At 47.3% G+C, this 18,759-nt stretch overlaps 1 protein-coding gene across 1 annotated transcript in view; it reads right to left on the bottom strand.

The window, feature by feature from the left end:
- Positions 1 to 5,620: 5,620 nt before the first annotated feature.
- LOC103800737 (calcium/calmodulin-dependent protein kinase kinase 1-like) overlaps positions 5,621 to 18,759 on the bottom strand; it is a 47,306-nt gene continuing 34,167 nt past the window's right edge. Inside the window, exons 12-15 of the mRNA XM_009073122.1 lie at positions 15,491 to 15,578; positions 14,036 to 14,164; positions 13,605 to 13,708; positions 5,621 to 5,751 (exon numbers count right to left, since the gene is read on the bottom strand). Coding sequence (XP_009071370.1) covers positions 5,679 to 5,751; positions 13,605 to 13,708; positions 14,036 to 14,164; positions 15,491 to 15,578 — 394 coding nt within the window. The 3' untranslated portion in view covers positions 5,621 to 5,678. The remainder of the gene's footprint in view (positions 5,752 to 13,604; positions 13,709 to 14,035; positions 14,165 to 15,490; positions 15,579 to 18,759) is intronic.

The raw sequence follows: 18,759 nt of genomic DNA, 5'->3' as shown, positions 1-18,759 counted from the left end.
AACCCCTGAATTCTATGATTCTATGATCGTTTTTCTCCCATTTTGGTAATACAAGAATGAGAGGAGCTTCCCCAGAGGAAGGTCCCTGGCACATGGTGGGGTCAGCCAGCCAGTCTTGCACTGTGGCACCAGCTGAGCCCAGGATCTGCTGTGGTTTCCCCAGCCATGCTGAGTTAGCTCTAACCCAGGACACCCCAACTCCTCTTCAAAGCAAATTGCATGTTTCTTTGAAAGCAAATTGCTTGTTTCCTTGGAAGCAAATGGAATTAAGGCAAGACAACTTCACCAGTCCCATTGCAGCAAGAGGCTGCAGCAGATGGGGATGTAGTACCTGAGCACAATGTGTCCCTGAGCCTCTTCATCCAGGAAAAGCCCAACAGGGAATGGGCAGGGATGGATGAAAGGAGTGGTGGATACCCTCCAAGCCTCTCTTTGCTGCAGCTAAAAGCACAGAGAAGGTTTAAGCAGCACACAGCACACAGAGCCAGCAACGTGTTAGGAACTGCACCTACACACCCAGTGTCATCTCTGTGGACTTTATTGTCATTTTCTCATCAGTTCTACAGTACAAAAGCATGCAAAAAATAGCCTCTCTCTTCATGGTACATATTTACAGTGTAACAGCCACGTGCTGTTACAGCACTGAGTGCATTTACATCATGCTTGAGTCATAGCAGAGTACATACAGGGTCATAGATTGAACATCAAGTGTAACAAGAGACTTAAATACTAACAGAACAGGCCTAGAAATCATAAACAGCAGCAAAATTACGGCACAGAGGACTCAACTTATACCCTCGAAAGTTGCAATTTAAGTTTTTCTTGAATTTACATGATTTTTGGAACGCTTGGATGGTTGTGGTTACTGACTGAGGGCCTGGGCATCTGCCAGCAGCAGCTCTGAGCATACATGGCTTTTCTTCAGGAAGGGCAGGAGAAAGGCAGGGACTGTTGAGCTGCTTTCTTTCCCTCATCCCATGGAAGGCTGCATCCAGAGCAACAGGGTCAGGGGATAATGCAGGTTAATTCAACTTGGGAGGGACTTGATCAGGGCATGTTCTTCTGTAGGAGAAAAGAAATCCCTTCCATTGATTTGCTCAGCAAACTCCACTGTAAATGTGCCCTGGCAAAGCAGAGAAGTTTGGCACCCAAACTAAGTAATATTTACACACAAAACCTCCATTATCTGCTTTTCATGCCCCTGCTGGGCAGTGGTCAGGATCTCTCAGGACAGCTCTCCTGCCCTTGGAAATGTTTTCACATCTACATCTCCTGGGGGCAGAAAGGATCTTGCCTTCCCTGTGCCATCCCACACAGAGGTGGGCTCACCTGTCCCAAGCCAGAGCCAGCTTTGACTGTAGCAGAGCAATAACACCAAGCAGATCACAAAGCTCTGGAGATTGGGGCTCTGCACCTGGAATCACAGATGAAAGTGTCCCACACCACAAATGATCCTGTTGGCTCACACTGCCAGTTTGTCCAGAGACAGCCATCCTCTCTGCCCTTGCTCTGGAGCTCCTACACCACCAGAGGACACCTCACTGCCATGCAACAGCTTCCTGCACCCTGTCTACACTGCTAGGTGTGAGAAATCCCAAACCAAGCACCAGCCCGTGGGGATGAGGAGCTCTGAGTGTGAGCAAGGGCAGCCCCAAGCCCTGAAGGGAGCCTGGGGCCACAAGAGGATGGGGACAAAGCCCCTGGACTGGTGGCAAAAAGCTCCTGGGTTTTTTGGGCAAGATAAGAGAAAGCACTGAGCTGGAGAGGGCAAAGAATCTTCCAGCCACACACCACAGAGAGAGGCAATCCTCCTGCATCAGCACTGCTCACAGCTTCAGGTCACAGAGGTGTGCTGAAGGAACAAGAAATTTCTCCCCCCAGCTCCTCCTTGCAAGGCTGACAATAAATAAGGAATTAAATCCCATCCTGGGAGCTGTTTTATTGAGCTACAATTCATTTTTCAGGGAGCAGCTACCCTGGCCCCTGCTGGACTCTCTTGGCATGTTGCCCTGCACAAAACCAGCTTTTCTACCACCTGCCCTGATGCTGAAAACCTCATTTCTTTGAGAGTGTGACCTTCATAGCAACACATTCCTGCCCAAAGGGTTAAAGACACAGACTGCAGAGTCCTCCATGCCAGACAGGAGAGACTAGACCATGATTTTCACTTAGCACTACCTCCCAAACTGAAGGTCTAGAGCTATTCATTGAGCAAGACAAAGAAATCTACTTCCTGGAGATCAAAAAGATTTCCTATTTCCCCAAAAGAGCCATTTCCTTCGAGGTCCCTCAGCATGCCCAAGCTGGAAAGACCTGGAAAAGCTGACCAGAGCCAATGGTGCTATGATGTGCTGGGGGAAAGAGGAGCACTCCTCAGGGCACAGAGTCCAGCTAACACAGTCCAGATCATCCTGGTCCTCCAGGAATAGCACAGGCAAGAGAGGATTTGGAGAGGAAAAATACAGAGCATACACAAAAGCATCAGCACACCCATGGCAGCTCCTCTGGAGCCCACACTGCACCCCATCCCCTCAATCCTAGGGAGGAACAGACAAATATTTAGCCATCCAGCTAAAGAGCATAATTTTCCTCAACAGCTAAAGGCACTGCCTTGCCTGGGATGTTTATGTTCAAATAAATACTCTTTAGTCTCTTCCTTCCTTCAGAGCAGAACCAGCTTTGCTCCGAGCTGCTCTAACATGCACATAAACAAGCAAAGATTTCACTGTGGCTGAGTGACAAGTAGAGCCTATTTTTGCCTATGTGTTTCTCTTGCTGCCAGGGCACCTTTTTCATCTCATTTCATGCAAGTTTTCAGGGCTGATTTCTGGAGGTATAAAGGAGAGGCTGTTGGCAGATTTGCTGAAGAAACAAGGTGTGACATGAGCTCAGCTGTACAACTCTGGTTGCTTCTTGGACCTGTGGGAACAGCTCCAGAAGGCTTTCTTTCAGCTGGAAGGGCAAATATTTCAAAGTAGATTTGGGGATAATCACAAAAAAAATCCATTCCCCTCCAAAACTGAAGCAATGCTTTAGCTACCACTAAAGGAACATGACATGGAGTTAATTGGTAAATTAGCCTTCGTTTGGTTGTAGGAATTGAGGCTGAGAACAGCTCTCCTACAGCCTTGCCCTGCCAGCTCCCACCCCTTGGGCATCATTGACACAACCCCAACTGACTGGATCAGCAAATTATTCTTACCACATATTTAAAATACAGTAACTAACCCCATGTTTGCAGTCTTAGAACTCTTTGAGCATGACCCAAGTATTGCTCAGATCTCAGAAGTCCCATGGGGATAAGGATTATCTGTACTCTCTTTTCTCCTAGGGGTAAGGCAACTTCCTGGGACATGTCCCTGTGCTGAGGTCACTCCTCTGTGAGGCTGAGGCTCACCTGGTACAGCAGCCTGGCCCTGCCCTGGGGATACCAGCTGGAGAAAGTCCTTTTTTCCACAAACTGCAGGACAGACAGTTTTCCCAGCTCAGCCCCTGGTGTGCAGCAGGAGCTGGTGGTACCCCAGTGCTTTCTCCTCAGCACAGACCAGTTTGCATCCCAAGACTGTCCCTTCCACAGGCAGCAGCTCCTCCTGTCCAGCCTTTTGCATTTGCAGAGTCCCCTGTGCTCTCAGACCTGCTGAGTCCCCATCTCCATTTTCACTCCCTATCTCTGGGTGCTTAAATCTTCATTACCAGGCAGCAGGATCCAAGCAAAAGCTCCAGCAGCCCAGCCTATGGGATGGATCATGGTAGCCAAAGCAGAACCCCAGTCCCTTGGAGGATGCTGAGCACAGCTGGTGCAGGCAGACACACAAACAGGCAGGATTTAGCACCTGGCTGTTGTGGTGCAGAGCTCAGGCCCACAGCAGTAACCTTTACAGGATCCAACACCTTTGCCAGCTGAAAAAACTTAAGTCTCCTTAACAAAATCCATTATAGCTGCAACATTATTTCATAATTTGCCAATATTTACAGGTGAGATGTGAGACAGAGCCCAGGCTGGTGACTGTTTCTGGGCATCCCACTGAGATGGCTGAGGAGGGGAGGGGACAGGCTGGGGACAGGCAGAAGGCACTGGCAGCAAAGCCCAGCTAGGAAATGTTGAGAACCACCAAACTAGATCACAGCAAACAGAATGGGAACACCACTACACACCAGTCACTACCAACAACCCTCCTACATGTACCCCCTTGCACAAAAAATTAGGCAACAAAGTCCCACGTCCTCAGGATTAAGCTAAATAAAGACAATAAGATGATTATGTAGGAACCAAACTTAATCAGGTCCTTTATTTAAGTACTATAAAATAAGATTCCAATCCCATTGGCTTCCCAGAGGCAGGTTCAGACCCCATAAAGCTCAAGGGAAAATAACAACATATATTTTAACAGGTTGATGTCACTGGTTTTTACCCTCTGAATGCAGGAGCAAAATTCCTGATTATCCACACACTCTGTGCAGTCAACAGCCATGGAAATGGCTGCATTTGCCTTTGTAAGTGCAATCTCTCACCTGTTGTCACACTGTAGAGATGAAGCTTCTAATCCCAAGTTTAGAAGCAATCTATGGATAAAATAGCAGCATCAGCACATGCATAAAAATTACAGTCTTAAAATAAAATTAAAAATTAAAGCTTTAAAAAAAACAACCCAAAAGATCAAGTATTGATCTTGTGTTCTGTAGCTTTCCTTAGGCTAAAACTCCTCCACCATTTTCCATCCTAGGCAGCTCTCCCAGTTTGGGTGGTTTGCAGGAAATCAAAGTTTAAAAGCATCAGGTATATAATTTTACGTGATGTAAGAGATGAGTGAGGAAAAGAAAAATCACTCTTAAATAGAATAAACCCAAAACCTGCCACTTGTTTCCAGCTTGAGAACAAGGTCCATGGGTGCAGCTGATGGGGTGCAATCCCAGCTCTTTGGGAAGAGCAGCCTTGGCAGATGTCCCTGGTACACTAGCTATAACAGCACATCCCCATGCTCCAGAGCTCTGTGATGTTCCAGGGCTCATTGCATGGTGTAACCTCCATTCTGTGACACTGCCCTAACTAAATCCATCACTGCAGGCAGGATTGACATGTGAAAAACTCAGGGATAAGAGGAGAAGGAAGAAAGAGAAAGAAAGGCATAGAGAGGGACAGTGTTCACAAGGAAAGCAAGATCTCATCCTCCTTTAACTGATAACCATTCTGCCATGGACTCCACAGCAGGAGCAGGACTGTGTCCTGATACACAGAAATGCTTTACCTGTGCATTAAATACAACAGTTTCCCTCGGATATAAAACCTGATTCCGATGGTTTTTTCCTGATACTTGAAACAGAGAATGCAAAAATAAACAAGAAAAAAGTCTCCAGGGCAAAGGACCCCTGAGCCAACATTTGGTTCTCTGCATTACAACCAAACCCACATTCCTCAGCCAAGACACTCAAGCCAAAGCACAAGTGGAGAGCAAGGCACACGCGGAGGAGAGCACGGACACCTTGCCCGAGGACTCGCTCTTCTCCTTAGCACTGCTCTGTCCCTCCTTCCTGGTTTTCTGGGCTGGTCCATTTTGGTGGGTTTGGTTTGGCTTTATTTTCACTTTGCAGGCCCCAGACTGGGTGATGAGGGCACACAACACCACGATGGGTACGACAGCAGCAGCACGTGCGCGACCAGCCCGCGCCAGCCGGGACCTTCAGGATGTAGCTTCGTCTTCACACACGTCAGGCAGCTCTGGGTCCCTGATTCCTTCTCTGCTCCCTTGTTTTCTACATGAATGGCAAGCAAATGAAGACATTATAGGCACAGAGAAATGCAGGAGGTGTTTTTTCCAACCCATACTGAGAGGGAATAGCAATGAACCAGCCTGTTGTGCTGGTGCCACGTAAACAGCTCAGTGATATTCCAGTGTGATGCTGCAGTGCTGTGCAACTTGTGCCTGGACACTTGCTTGGTCTCTTTGCACCCAAAACTGAGCTTTGCACTTCCCTGAAAGCACTTTTGCTGCTGCAGCACCATAAGGAGGTATATGGTTCTGGGGGAAAGTCCTGCAGACCAGCAGCAATGTTTCCAAATCATCTAGACCAGAGTGATGGTTTTATCCCATAACTGCTTCTCCAAAGCTCCACTGTAAACAGCAGGAAAACTAAATGCTTCTCCCAGAAGCCAGTTCTTCCTACACAAGGGCTGTGTCATTTCAGCTTCTGTGAGTTTGTGCAGGAAAACTAAATGCTTCTCCCAGAACCCAGTTCTTCCTACACAAGGGCTGTGTGATTTCAGCTTCTGTGAGTTTGCCTGCTCCCCAAAACAGCAGTCCCCAAAATCTGAGAGCAGCAATCACGGCCAAGGTAACTTACTTGCATTGCACACACACCATGTTACCTTCAGCCTTTCCCTCCTGCTTCTAAGTTCTGCTGTTTTCTTATGTTGAAACCTTGATCCTTGCTGCACTCTGGAGCATCCTTGAGGAGCTCCACTCAGCCCAGCCATCCACAGACAGTCAGTGACCAAGATTTGACCAGAGAAATCTGTCACTGTCCTACACTGGATGGAGAAAAGGGGACAAGGACACGTCCAAGTGCCACCCACAACATCCCACAGCTGAGACCAACAGCAGGCAGACAACTTCACCTAAAACACTCATTTCTCTATCATGAAGATATCCACAACATAAAGGAGGTTATGATACCCCAAGCATCTATGCCTCCCAGGGTGTCCAGCCTTGCTCATGCCAACCTGGTCACAGGAGAATCTGCACGGGCAAGCCAGCTTGGCAGTGGAGTGAGCACACAGTGTTTGGAGACTGTGGGTTTGGGGCTCTGAGGGTATTGCCTGGCTTGGAACAACACTGAAAGTACACACAGGTCTATACCTATTTTTGAAGAAACCAGAAATGATCAAAAATCATATTCCCTTCTCCTGCTGCTCCAGCAAAACCCTGAGATAAGCCTGACCTCGAGCCCATGGACCATCTCTCTGCAGGGGAGGCTGAGGAACAGCTCTGTCTTCAGTGCCTGTCATCAACCTCTTTAAATGACTGATCACCTCATTTAACAGCAGGGGCTCCGTTCTCAGGCACAGCACAGCTCTGCTCAGCCCAGTCAGTGCTCCCCCACCGCCCTGAGCAGCCTCTGCCTCTCTAACACCCTGTGGCAGGGTGGGAGGACCCTCACGGTGGCAAACACCAGCCAAACACCTTGGGCTGCAGGAGATCCAGGCAGTCTGTGTGGGAGCTGGGCTCATGCTGTGGGGCCTGAGGCTGAACGTGATCCTCCATGAAATAACTCTTTGGAAGAAATGAAACTGTATTTCTGCTACATTTTTTTAAGCCACAGGCAAGCAAAGCCTGACCTGTGCAATTATCCAGGAGAGCACATGGCTGTTAACCACAGCAGCTGAGGATTCCCAGCATTTCCTGCCCAGCAAGGAGTGATTCTCAGGGCAGTTCCCTCAGAAACACAGGCAGCATGGGACAGGGATGAGTGGGACAATCCATGGACACACACACACCCCTCTGCTAAGTGCTTAATTCCTCCATTGAGCCCCCACTAAACACCAACAATCTGCCCTCATCCAGGCTGCTGAAACCCCTTCCTCTCCATGACAAACGTGGCAGCAGGCACTGGCACCAGTCACTGGTGGCACCACATCAGTCCCTGTCCTCCTCCACCAGCCTTCTCCTCACTATTTCTGGAGAATCCCTGCAAGTCCTTCCTCACTCAGCAGGCAACATCCTGGCTCTGGCTCATCTATTTGTCTCGGAGTGATAAACCAGGCCAGGCAGAGTCTCCAGTGCTCTGGAGCTGCTCCCAAACGTATTGAGAGGCATGTGGTTGTCTCCTGGTCTCTCAGCCCAGCCCAGACCTTCCCAGGCCTGGCTGGAGATTGTGTCCTGCCTAAGCACTGGGTCCTGAGACTTCACACCAAGATGTTTGTAAGCAGCTTGTCATGGTTTGCATAAATGTTATTCAGTTATTTAACAGGATGAATTGGGCTGATCACTTCCTGGGAGGGTCTGTGCAAGGGGTTTGACAAATGACCATGTTTTGATGAAGTCCTGGCTGAGATGAGGTCAGTGGTTGCATGGAGCAACCAATTCCAGTCAGCCCAGAGCCTCTCAGTGCTGCACCAGAGGCAGAAGCACATGGGAGTGGTGTAGTGGCTGGAGCAGACATGGCTCTGCCTCTTTTCTTTTACATAACCACTAAATATTAAACCTGAACCCAAATGACAAAGCTCAGCCTTTCCCAAATTCTGCAGCTATTCCCTCTGCAAACGTGGGGCCGAGCACCAGTTCCTGCTAAAACCCAATTGGCTTTTTTCATCCCTCCCTCCCTCTCCAAAAAGCAGTTGAAATGCCAAAGAACCACAAATAATAATAATTAAAAGAGGCAAACATAAACATTAGTGTCACACACAGAGAATGACTGCAGTAAAACTGCTCCTACAGGAAGGAAGGATGGAGCCAAATGCTCTCACTACCACACAAATCACACAGGCTGAGGAGAAGACACAGGTTTCTACAGCACCCAGGGGAAACACAGACATGGAATTACCTTAAAGATGGATGCAAATATACAGATGAGTTTAAGAGGAATCTGTCCCTGAGAGCAAAACAATGAGACAAAGGAAGAAAGTGATCATGAAGATGATGGCAGCAGGTGAAGGAGCTTGTATTTCTGTGCCTAACCAGCCTAGAGAGCAGAGTGGAATGAAGGATGGAGCATCAGCCACATTTACTTGCAGCCTGAAGGGCAGATGAGGATGGGCATTGGTACAAACCCACTCCAAACCCTACCACTGCTGGAAGCTCCAGGTGGCTTCCAGCACACTGCTGATGCCCAGCTGTGCCTCTCTGGGCTATGAAATTGAGTCTATCACCACCATGTGCAATGGGGCAGAGCCACACAAGCACAGGGTCCCTCACTGGAGGCTCCTGCTGATGGTGGGTCCTTGCCAGAGGAAAATCCTGTGCCACAGCCAGTGCCTTGGACCTGTGAGAATACCTACCTGTAACCTGCAAGTGGGGCATGGCTCTTCCCAAGAGACATACAGCTCTCTGCAGTGAAAACTGATAAGAATTTTGGTGGGGTTTGACTCTGTACTGACAAAATCTATGTGGTACCTATCCAACATCTCCGTGGGACTGGAGAGACAATCTATGTGGTACCTATCCAACATCTCTGTGGGACTGGAGAGAGAAGACAGTGAGCACTATCGAAGACCAAGGGAGCATCTTTAGTGGAAACATCTGGCAAATTTAAACCCAGCCTGCAGCTGTTCCCGTGTCCAATCTGATACTGTAAACTTGGCTGCCCCTGGGGGATCTCTGTAGCCTATTTTTGAGCAGCCCCATGGCACTGAGCCCTGGAACTTTCTCAGCACAAAGTCCCTGCAAGGCAGGTACCTCTGGGCTGCTTTGGGAGAAGCTGTTTCTGCTTGGAGACCTGGGTCAGACACTTTCTACATCCTTTTCCCCCTTGGCTTCCTCATGCCTAACCTACATGGATAATATGGCCCCATGGGCAGTGACAGCTCTTTTGGTCTCTTTTTGGGAAGGCTGGAAGCAGGGTAGGTTTTCTCAATACCAACTGATCCCCCATAGAGGAACTGACAACCACATTTCATCCATAGTAACAGCAGCCATAATGGGAAAGTAAATTGGGACTGTCAAAACACAGCAATTAATTTGATAGGTAGTAGTTGCAATAAATGAGAGCAATAAAATGTGGTGAAGCCAGTGCTGATTCAATTAGGAGAAATTTGGAGCAGGCACAAGAATTGCAGCAAAGACTGCTAAGTGAACCCCAGAACTTAGCTGTGACCACTGCACAGTTAAGCTTAAAAAATACTCTGAAACTGGAAAATTAGAAATGATCAGTTGCTCCTGCATCCACTGCTAATGATGGGCTTCAGCCTGGCCAGAGTCTGCAGGATCCACAAGATGCCATGAATCACTTCCTCTGCTGGGAGATCCTGCATGAAAGGCAGGATCCAGGGACACCTGGATACCACCCAGCTGACAGGGTGAGGTGACAGCTGGCAGCACTCACACACCATTCTGGGTGTGCAAAAACAAGAACTGCTAAGTGGGGCATCTTTGTTTTACTTCCCCTCCACCTGCTGGGTGTTCCTGCACTTAACAGGCACTAACTGCCTTTTAAACTGTTAAGTGCTGATAAACAGAGCAATAAATAACAGCCAGGAGAGGATTTGCTTCTTCCAGGTCTAAGGAGAGCTAAAACCCCCTCTCTCCTCCGGTGTTAACTCAAGAACTATCAAATCACTGGTATCTTAATGGTGTCCTCCAAAGGCACCAAGGCTACAAACATGAAACACCTCCTGCTATTGCAGATGTCTGCAGGAAACATTTCCAGGAGCAGAGCCCAGCACACTGTGTAGAGAATGCAGAGAGAATATTAGATTCAGCCACATGATTTAGTTTCCTCCTCTCCAAATCCCAAACAGTGAGCCTGAAGGACAGCTCCATTTTAAGACTCATCAATTAGGCATCAAATACCAGAGAGCAGGCTCAGCTGCCAGAGGATTTCCTGCAAAATATATTCTCAGAGCGGGCACAGATGTAAGATGCTTGAAGCAGCAGTGACTGTGGCTCTGGCAATTTCACATGCAGCCTAATTAGATAAATTGAATGCGAAACTGGAGTTTTCTAATTGCTTTTTTTTTTTCCCCTCCATAAAAACACAACAACTTATTTCCTACCTATAACTAGAAGGAGATGCAATATTACTGAAGCTGATTTAGCTCTCTCTGATGACACTGCCATGGGGGAGGAGCAGCAATGTGGTGGAGAGCTTGGGATGTGTGGCTCATTTTTCTCTCAGCTCCTCATGAGCAACCACATGTCCAGAGAGCAGTGATGGCTGCAGGCACTGCTCTGCTGGCAAGTCCCACTTTTGGGGTCCCCTGTCCAGCTACAAGGGTGCTGCACATGCAGAAACTCTGCAGAGCATTACTACAACAATATTATCTGTTCCTACTGTGTCCTAAAAGTTTAGAGCAATCCAGACTCACTTGAAACTTATTTGAACTAGCACAGTGCTATTCATAACATTGGCACTGATGTTACACTTTGTATCTGCATTAAGGGTGTATTTCCAGGAAACAACCCACTGTGAATTAAGAACTGGATGAGCTTAGTGTCTACTCTGTTTGCCCCTGTGGAAATAGTTCTGTAACCAAGAGATAACTCACTGAACAATGAACATTCCCATTTAGCCTCGGTTCACTTAAAACTGGTGTCATTAGATTCAACACATCTATTTACATTTGAAGTAATTTTCATTAGATTCAACCAGTACAGCATTTTCCAAAGTCTGAAATAATAATCCACATTCCTTAAAAGGAGCATCCCTGCTGCAGTGTTTAATACACAACATTTTGTTGAAGAGACTTAGCCAATGTCTTTCTTTTAAACTGAACAGTTTCAAGATGGGTTCTCAAAGCTCCAGTTGTGCATGAATTAATTTAGGATAAAGTCAATTACTACTGCCAAAAATTGGAACTGATGGCATGAGACTGAGAAATTAAGCAGGGGATTAGTGGAGAATTGGCATGTTCAGAGGCCATTCACATTAAATTTGGGCATTTCTAAGCACTGACACTGCTGGGCAGAGTCCATCCCAGCAGAGCCACAGCTCCATCCCTGGCCTGTTTCTGCAAACCAAGGGCACTGAGCACAGCTGCACAACAGTGGAAATTATACACTGCTTTAAAAAAAACCCTGGAGCCTGAATAAAACACAGGGCTGAAATGAGCAGAGACAGGGAAAGGCTGGAATAATATGAGAAGAATTGGACTAGCAACTTTAGAAAGGAGACAAATAAAAGTGGAGGGTTACAGCTCATCTTGAAGGCCTAAAATGATTATTAAAAGGATTAGACATTGATAATGTGGCTAATCAGAAACTTCATAGCTACATGAGATCAAATGAACTCTACTTATTCCAAGAATGCAGAGAAGCACTCAGCTCCAGTAGTAAAGCACTCAGCTCCAGGCAGGAACAAGCCACAGTATCAAGAGTCAAGGAGCTTTTCCACCAGCTGGGCATGAGCTTCCAAACATCTCCAATAAAGGTGGAAGGGAACAGGTCCCTTTTGGAAACAGGCTCAAGGTGACTACCTTGAGATACCAGTTCAAGCAGGGTTTGAAAAGAAAAAATCCTGCCTTGCTCCCAGGAGCTGTCTGAGACAGTGGGAAGCATATGATATGTTTTTCCTCACAGTTAGTAAGAATTTCCCCATCTCAGAGCAATGGCATGCAGTGACCAGGAATGATAGTGAAGATATGGGTAGGGATGTGTGTCTAATTACCAATAACTAATTTGGAAGGCAATGAGCCAAGGGAAATAAATGAGGACAAATCTCTTGTGCTAAGCTGGCAAAGGAGCTGTGACTGCCATGCTCCAGATATGCCCCACAGCAGTACTTGTGTGCAGGGAGTTAAATGCTAAACTGGTGTCTGGCCCTGGACTCCAAGGCAAAGTCTTTGCTGAAGTCTCTAATACACAGCTGGAACCTAAAGTATTATCATCCTTAATTGAGCTGAGCTCTCAAATCCCCACACACCTGTGAGAGACAGAGAGAGACTCCTCTAATGTATTGTCAGTGGTGTAGTGAGACTCTTAGCACACCCTCATGGGAGTCTGCTAGGCATGGTACTGGGATTTTGGGTGGGAAAGGATTGTTTTGGGACAGCACAGCTTTGTGGTGAAGCATAGCCTAACAGATCTTGTGGGGTGAAAACTTGATTTATATTAAAACAATTGGCCCAGATCAGGCTAATGGTCCAGCTATGACTTACTGGACCAATGACCCAGAATCCTGGCTCTGAAAGGAATCAGTAATAAAAATGAGAGAGAAAGAACAAGAGCCAAGTAAAGGGCAGCAGAATTCTTCCCTCATCCCTGTACATATAGACCAGCATGTTTAAAAACAGTTGATGCATCTATTAGTCATTAATTTGTCTCTTCCCTTTATAATCCCAATATAGCCATTTTTACCCAGTCTCCAAAATATCCCTTGCAATGTGTTTCACTATTTAATAACTGGCAGCGTGAAAAAAATACTCCATGTGTTCTCAAAGCAATTTCAAAGTGTTCTCCTTTGTCTGCCCACGTGTCTCTGCCCAGACTTGGGTCCAAGACCACAAACAAACCAACATCATCTTCAAAAAATATACAAACCTCTCATCTGGTACCTTTTCCATAAAAATGTGCATAAAAATGAGAGAAGAATTAAACTCTCCAATATGTATCTATACTGTGTCTCTGTATCTCTAATTAAACTTCACCAATCTCTAATGGATCTTTGATTATAAACTAATAGGTGAGAAAACAAACTCAGATTTAGCACCTTCCATATGTTTAGGCCAAAACTATCTTACAGAGAGAGATATATCTATAAAAGAGATTTTTTGGCTGCATTAATGTATTATATTTCAATCTGAGAGGACTTGAGGTAGATTTTTTTCAGTGTTTGATTTAAAAGGGTGTTTTGTCCCTAAATGATACAGAAAAGATTTGCAAACTGCTTCCTCCATCCTCCCCACACACCTTTGCCCTGCCCATGCAGCAGAGCCAGGCAAGGCTATAGATACATACATCAGCAAGTTCCCTGGGGCAGACATGGATCTCTCCTCCCTCCTTGCCTGGACCTCGAAGGGATTTCCAAAGGAGCGTTTTCTTAGCATGGCCTTCACTAGGATCTTTGAGGAAGAAAAAACAGACCAGTGAAAACAGCAGGACTGACTCCTTGAAGCTAGTTCAAAGGAATAACAGCTTCTTTAATCATTCAACAGACACTTAACAGCATTAGAGCTAAGAACATGAAGTAAAGAAACCCACAGAACAGCTACTTGAACAGAGAGCCAGGCTGCTGCAGTACTCAGTCACAAGGAGTTCACACTAGGTCAAAAGGCCAAGCTTTTCATACCAGGAGCACATGTGTGCCCTCTCCAAACCCCTTCACCAGCTGAAAGTCTCAGCAAAGCCCCACACTCTTGACCTGTGCAGAGGATGTGGTTTGTACATACCACAGCTGGCAAACTGGGGATTGTCTTCACTGAGTTCTTCACCTCCTCCTCAGTCACCTCCACCACTGTACAGTGCTCCTCCTCCAGGGGCAGGGGCTCCTCTCCACCCTTGGTCAGCCACGGGTGCACCTGTGTGGGGAGGAACAGGCACAGCTGTGGCTTTGCCTTCTGCAGCACTGTGATGTCAAGGATGGGGGAGAAATGGGGGCACAGGGTTGATCACAGGGGTGAGCTGTACTGCTCCATTTTCCACTTCCAGAGAGGTTTTTCAACCAGCTTCCTTGGAAATCACTGCAATCTGGTGCCTGGACAGATGGTAGCCCCTAACCCCCAGTGCTGTCACACCCACTGGCACCAACTGGTAGGTTGGTGGAACTCAGCACCCTCTGAATCAAGCTTGAAATGCTTTGAAAACCTGAGTTATCCAAGGCATTTTCATCTTGTTCTCTCACATGCAGCAGAGGAAAACCCTCCTTTTCCTGCAGCCTCTCATGGGATGGTTTTCTTGGCTGGGAACATGAGGAAAGCTCTGTGGAAGGGCCTGGGCTCAGCCTGGCACCGGAGACACGTGCTCTGTCAGATCCAAGGCAACTCCCCAAGCACACCAAGTACCTTCAGTGCACAGCAGGGACAAGAGCCAGCACCCAGCTCTGCTCTTGTACCCAAGGGGTCTTACAGGGTGCACAAGAAGTGCCTGCAAGGGCTGTCAAGTGAAGTCCCATAAATACAGCTCCAAACCATCACTGGCTGTGGCCTTCTGGGCATGGAGGGAAGAGATGTCAATTTTTTCTTGGAGCTCAACCTTTCTACTGTCAGCCTTGGTGGGAAATGTGTTGATGTTGGCCTGAGACAATGCAAGGAAGAGTTGTGTGCCCTGCAGAGGATCCTGATGGATCTCTTTGGAAATCTTGAGATGCTCCAGCAGGTCTCAGGCCTCAGTGAGGGGTGACAGGAGGACAGCAAGTCCACACAAAGCCAGAATGAAACCAAACCCTGTGAAGCATTGTGCTCTACCATTCATGCCTTCTATTAATAAGCATCTCCCCAGTAACAGACAGAAACAAAAGTGCTGCCTTGAGGCCACTGACCACACAAGCACCAGGAGGAACACACTTCCAGCTCCCCTACCACACACCCAACCCAGCCAGCACAGGCTCTGCAGCTAGCAGTTCCCCTGACAATGTTGATTCTCCCAGGGATTCACTGAGATCAGCCAGCTTTTGAGCAATTTTCATTTAAATAAGTAAACAAGAAAGCTTTTGTCAATATTCCCCAAGCAAGAAGCAGCGACAGAGCTGCTGCACGCTGAGAAATGAGCACTCTCCCTTTCCAAGGCTGCATGTCAGAGAAAGCTCCCAAAACAAACACTAGGAACAGCTCTGCCTCATTAGAATGTACCACAGGAACAACAAACTCAGCTGGAGACAAAAAGTATAATATCAAGGTCCAATTTACCTTAATTTCAGGGACTGTTATCCTTGTTTCTGGATTTTTGTCGAGCATGCGCAGCATCAGTTCCTTCAGCTCATCACTTATCTGTGCTCTGAGTGAACAAAACAGCAGCATACAGTCAGCAAGGGAATTGTAAGTGCTCAAGGCATGCACAGTTCTTACTGCGGTTACTTGGTGGAAAATCTGCTCCACTCAGAAGATATTTTCTCTGCAAGCCCAGCTTGAGAAAGGAAGGTCTAGCTGGCTTGGTTCCTTCTTGAGCACCACTGCTACAGGTGGTGAGCCACACAGGTCACTGCAGCAGGGCTTGGTTATCCTGTTCTGCACACTAACACAACTCAAAATGCAAGACAAGGGAGCAGGTGAATGGCTGTGAGGACGTTTCAAAGGCAGCACACCACAGGGGAATTTCAGAGGGCAGATTCTGGGACAACAAAGAGCCACTGTGAGCAGAACTGGAGATGAACTCCATGATTCAAGAGGGGTACAGCCTGATTTACTGAACCTGTATCATGAGCAACTGTGTGCTGGATGAAACCCCTCCAGATGACACTCAACTTCTCAGCTAAGCTTGTGGGTTGTGTTCATTAAATTGCTTCCACAGACACTGATGGCAGCCAGCTGGTAACTCAGGATTTCCTACCTGCACAGCTCAGCCTTGGGGTAACAAAGGGAGGGAATGAAAAGATGTGACTAAGAGAAATACATCTCGTTTTTAACACTATTTCCTAGATTTAAGTGCTAGAGTGCCTGAACCCAAAAGCCATTCTATTCACACAGAGCCCTTGGTCCTGCAGTCTGTCCCTCCAGCCCAAAGGCTGCAATGCCTCCTGTGGTTAATGATGCAGGCAACGTCTTTGAACCACACTGGATCTGGATGATCAAAGTGCTGCTGCAGTGAAATGCCAGCATGTGACAGAATTGCATTAGGCAGTTGAAAGCCTGTGTCACAAACGATTCTTGAAGACCTGTGTTTCTGCACAGAGATGGAATTTGGCACCATAAAACGTCACTCCCCAGCAGGGCTGGATTGGAGATTGAAAACAGTGGTGAGGACCAGGTGCTGTGCCCACCTCTTCTGCACCCCCCCAAGCAGAGAAGGGGATAAACCATCACAAACCAAAATGAAAACCACATCAGTGAGGGATATTTTAGTCTGATGAAAACAGAGCTACTGGTTAATAATACATGAATGCTTTATGTGGACTTTGGTTATGGGACCTTTATGAACAACCACAAGGAAACATTGGTCACTCAGTGGGAAGGGGCAGAAAGTGGGTTCAGTATAAAGTCTAAACACTTTCAAGAGTTGCACCAAGGGTCTGCTGCACACAGGCAATATAGCCCAGACAAGGGGAATGATAGGATGAGTCCTCAGGGACTCAGATGACAATTTAGGGGGGAATGGGAAGGATGGTGCTGCTCTTGAGATAAGCTCCAGGCACAGTGATGGGCAGTGACTTAGCAGGTCAGAATACAGACTCCTCCCAGAGACCACACTACTGCAGGTGAGATGGTGTTCTTAAAATACTTCAAATCAGTTCAGTGCCAAGCTGTCAACAGCTTTGTTTAAATATAAGAAATAGATTATATCATCACCTAACATTTCTGGGCACCAGATTGATTTCTACACACCACAGCATTAATGTCAAAAGGAAAAGCCCCATAAGCAGGATCACAAAGTGTCTCTCAGGTGGGTTGTGGCTGGGTAAGAGATCACATTTCCCTTCTCTCCAGCCTGCCAGGGTACAGTGCATGCTGTACCTGATGGCATTTTTCATTTGAAAAGCCTATGTTATCTGGAATTTCTCAGTCATAGTCCTGTAACAGCTCTCAGGAAAATGCCAAGCACCAGAGCTCAGCACCCCTTTGGGAGAGCTGCCAGCACCACAGATCACTTTACAGGTTGTCTGCAGGTCAGAGAACATTGTCCTGGACTTCACCAGGAGGGACTGTGCAAAGCTTCTGATTCTCTTAAAGACAGGTCTGAACAGAAACTGCTCCAGCTTTGCTTTTTAGTCGTGCCAAGATCGTCAGGGTGTGAGCTAATCCCATTTACCTCGTGTCATGCCAAGGGCTCAGTGACATGAATGAGAACTCCAGTGTGATAAATATTTATCCCAGTGTCTCTAAGGGAAGGGACAGGAGGTGACGCCGGTACAGTCAGCTCCATCTGTCCTAAATGTTGTCAGGAAACAGGCAATGAGTTTCCATGAGCTGTCTGCAAACAGGAATGTGTCTTCTGTAGCCATGGTGAAATAAATTGAAACCAAAATACTCCTAACTATAGAGAGGTGCTAATTCCGTGGGAGGTCAGGGTGGATCCACTCCAGTGAATTCCAGCTTTCTGTGTGTCTCTGTTGCTGCCTTTATCTAGCAAACAGACATGGTTTGGACAGCTGTCAACACCCAGTAACCCTCTGCTCCTCCAACAACCTAAGCAGGGGCGCAGCTTTTTTTAGACTGGGAGAGCAGGTCACCCAGGAATCCACATAAATCATGCAGCCCAATTATTGCTGAAGGAAATGCCTGAATGAAGGAAAGGATCTTAGCACAACCCAGTTAGCCCATTAAATGTTAATAACTTACTGCAGGGGCAGATGGGAACAGTCACTTGTGAGCTGACTGCTAACCCAAATACATGGTGGCTGATAGAGGGTGGGCACTTAGCCAGGACCCAAGCAAACAGGGAGAAACTGCCAGGGAAACATAAACATTTATTCTTTTTGCTGCAGAGCTGTAAGACAAAGTTCTGCCCTGGCCACAGAGCAACCAGTGGGAACATGGCACTGGAGCATGCCCAGCCTTTGTGCTCTTAATGCCTGAAGCCTGGCCAGCTGTGAAGCCTCATCAGCACAGGGCTGGTCTGCCAGAATTACTCCATACCCATGACTGAGGTCTGTGTGTGCCATCTAATGAGTGGCCAGACCTTGTGGCCCAGGCCCTAGGAGGAGTTCTGCACAGAATCCTCAGCGTGGGCTCCACCAGCCCGGGCAGAGATGGCTCTGGCTGAGCTCTCTGCAGTGCTTGTGCTTCCCTGTCAATGCAGAGGTAATGAATGCAGCTCGTGGAGCCTGGGGCATGAGTCATCCCATCTGAGGCAGATGTCTAAAATAGGGCAGCCTGAGCACCCATGGCTTTCTGCAGACTCAGAAGGAAGCCTGGGACTGCCAGGGCAGAGGCTCAGCCCTTTGCTTTTAGTGTGAAAATTCACAGAGCATCTCACAAAATTCATGCAATAGATGGTAGATATAGGCACATATCATGGGCTG

The sequence above is a fragment of the Acanthisitta chloris genome, unplaced genomic scaffold, assembly GCF_000695815.1.
Source record: "Acanthisitta chloris isolate BGI_N310 unplaced genomic scaffold, ASM69581v1 scaffold13284, whole genome shotgun sequence".
Taxonomy (NCBI): domain Eukaryota; kingdom Metazoa; phylum Chordata; class Aves; order Passeriformes; family Acanthisittidae; genus Acanthisitta; species Acanthisitta chloris.
The sequence above is the reverse complement of the archived record's forward strand: the minus strand, read 5'-3'. Positions and strand labels throughout refer to the sequence as shown.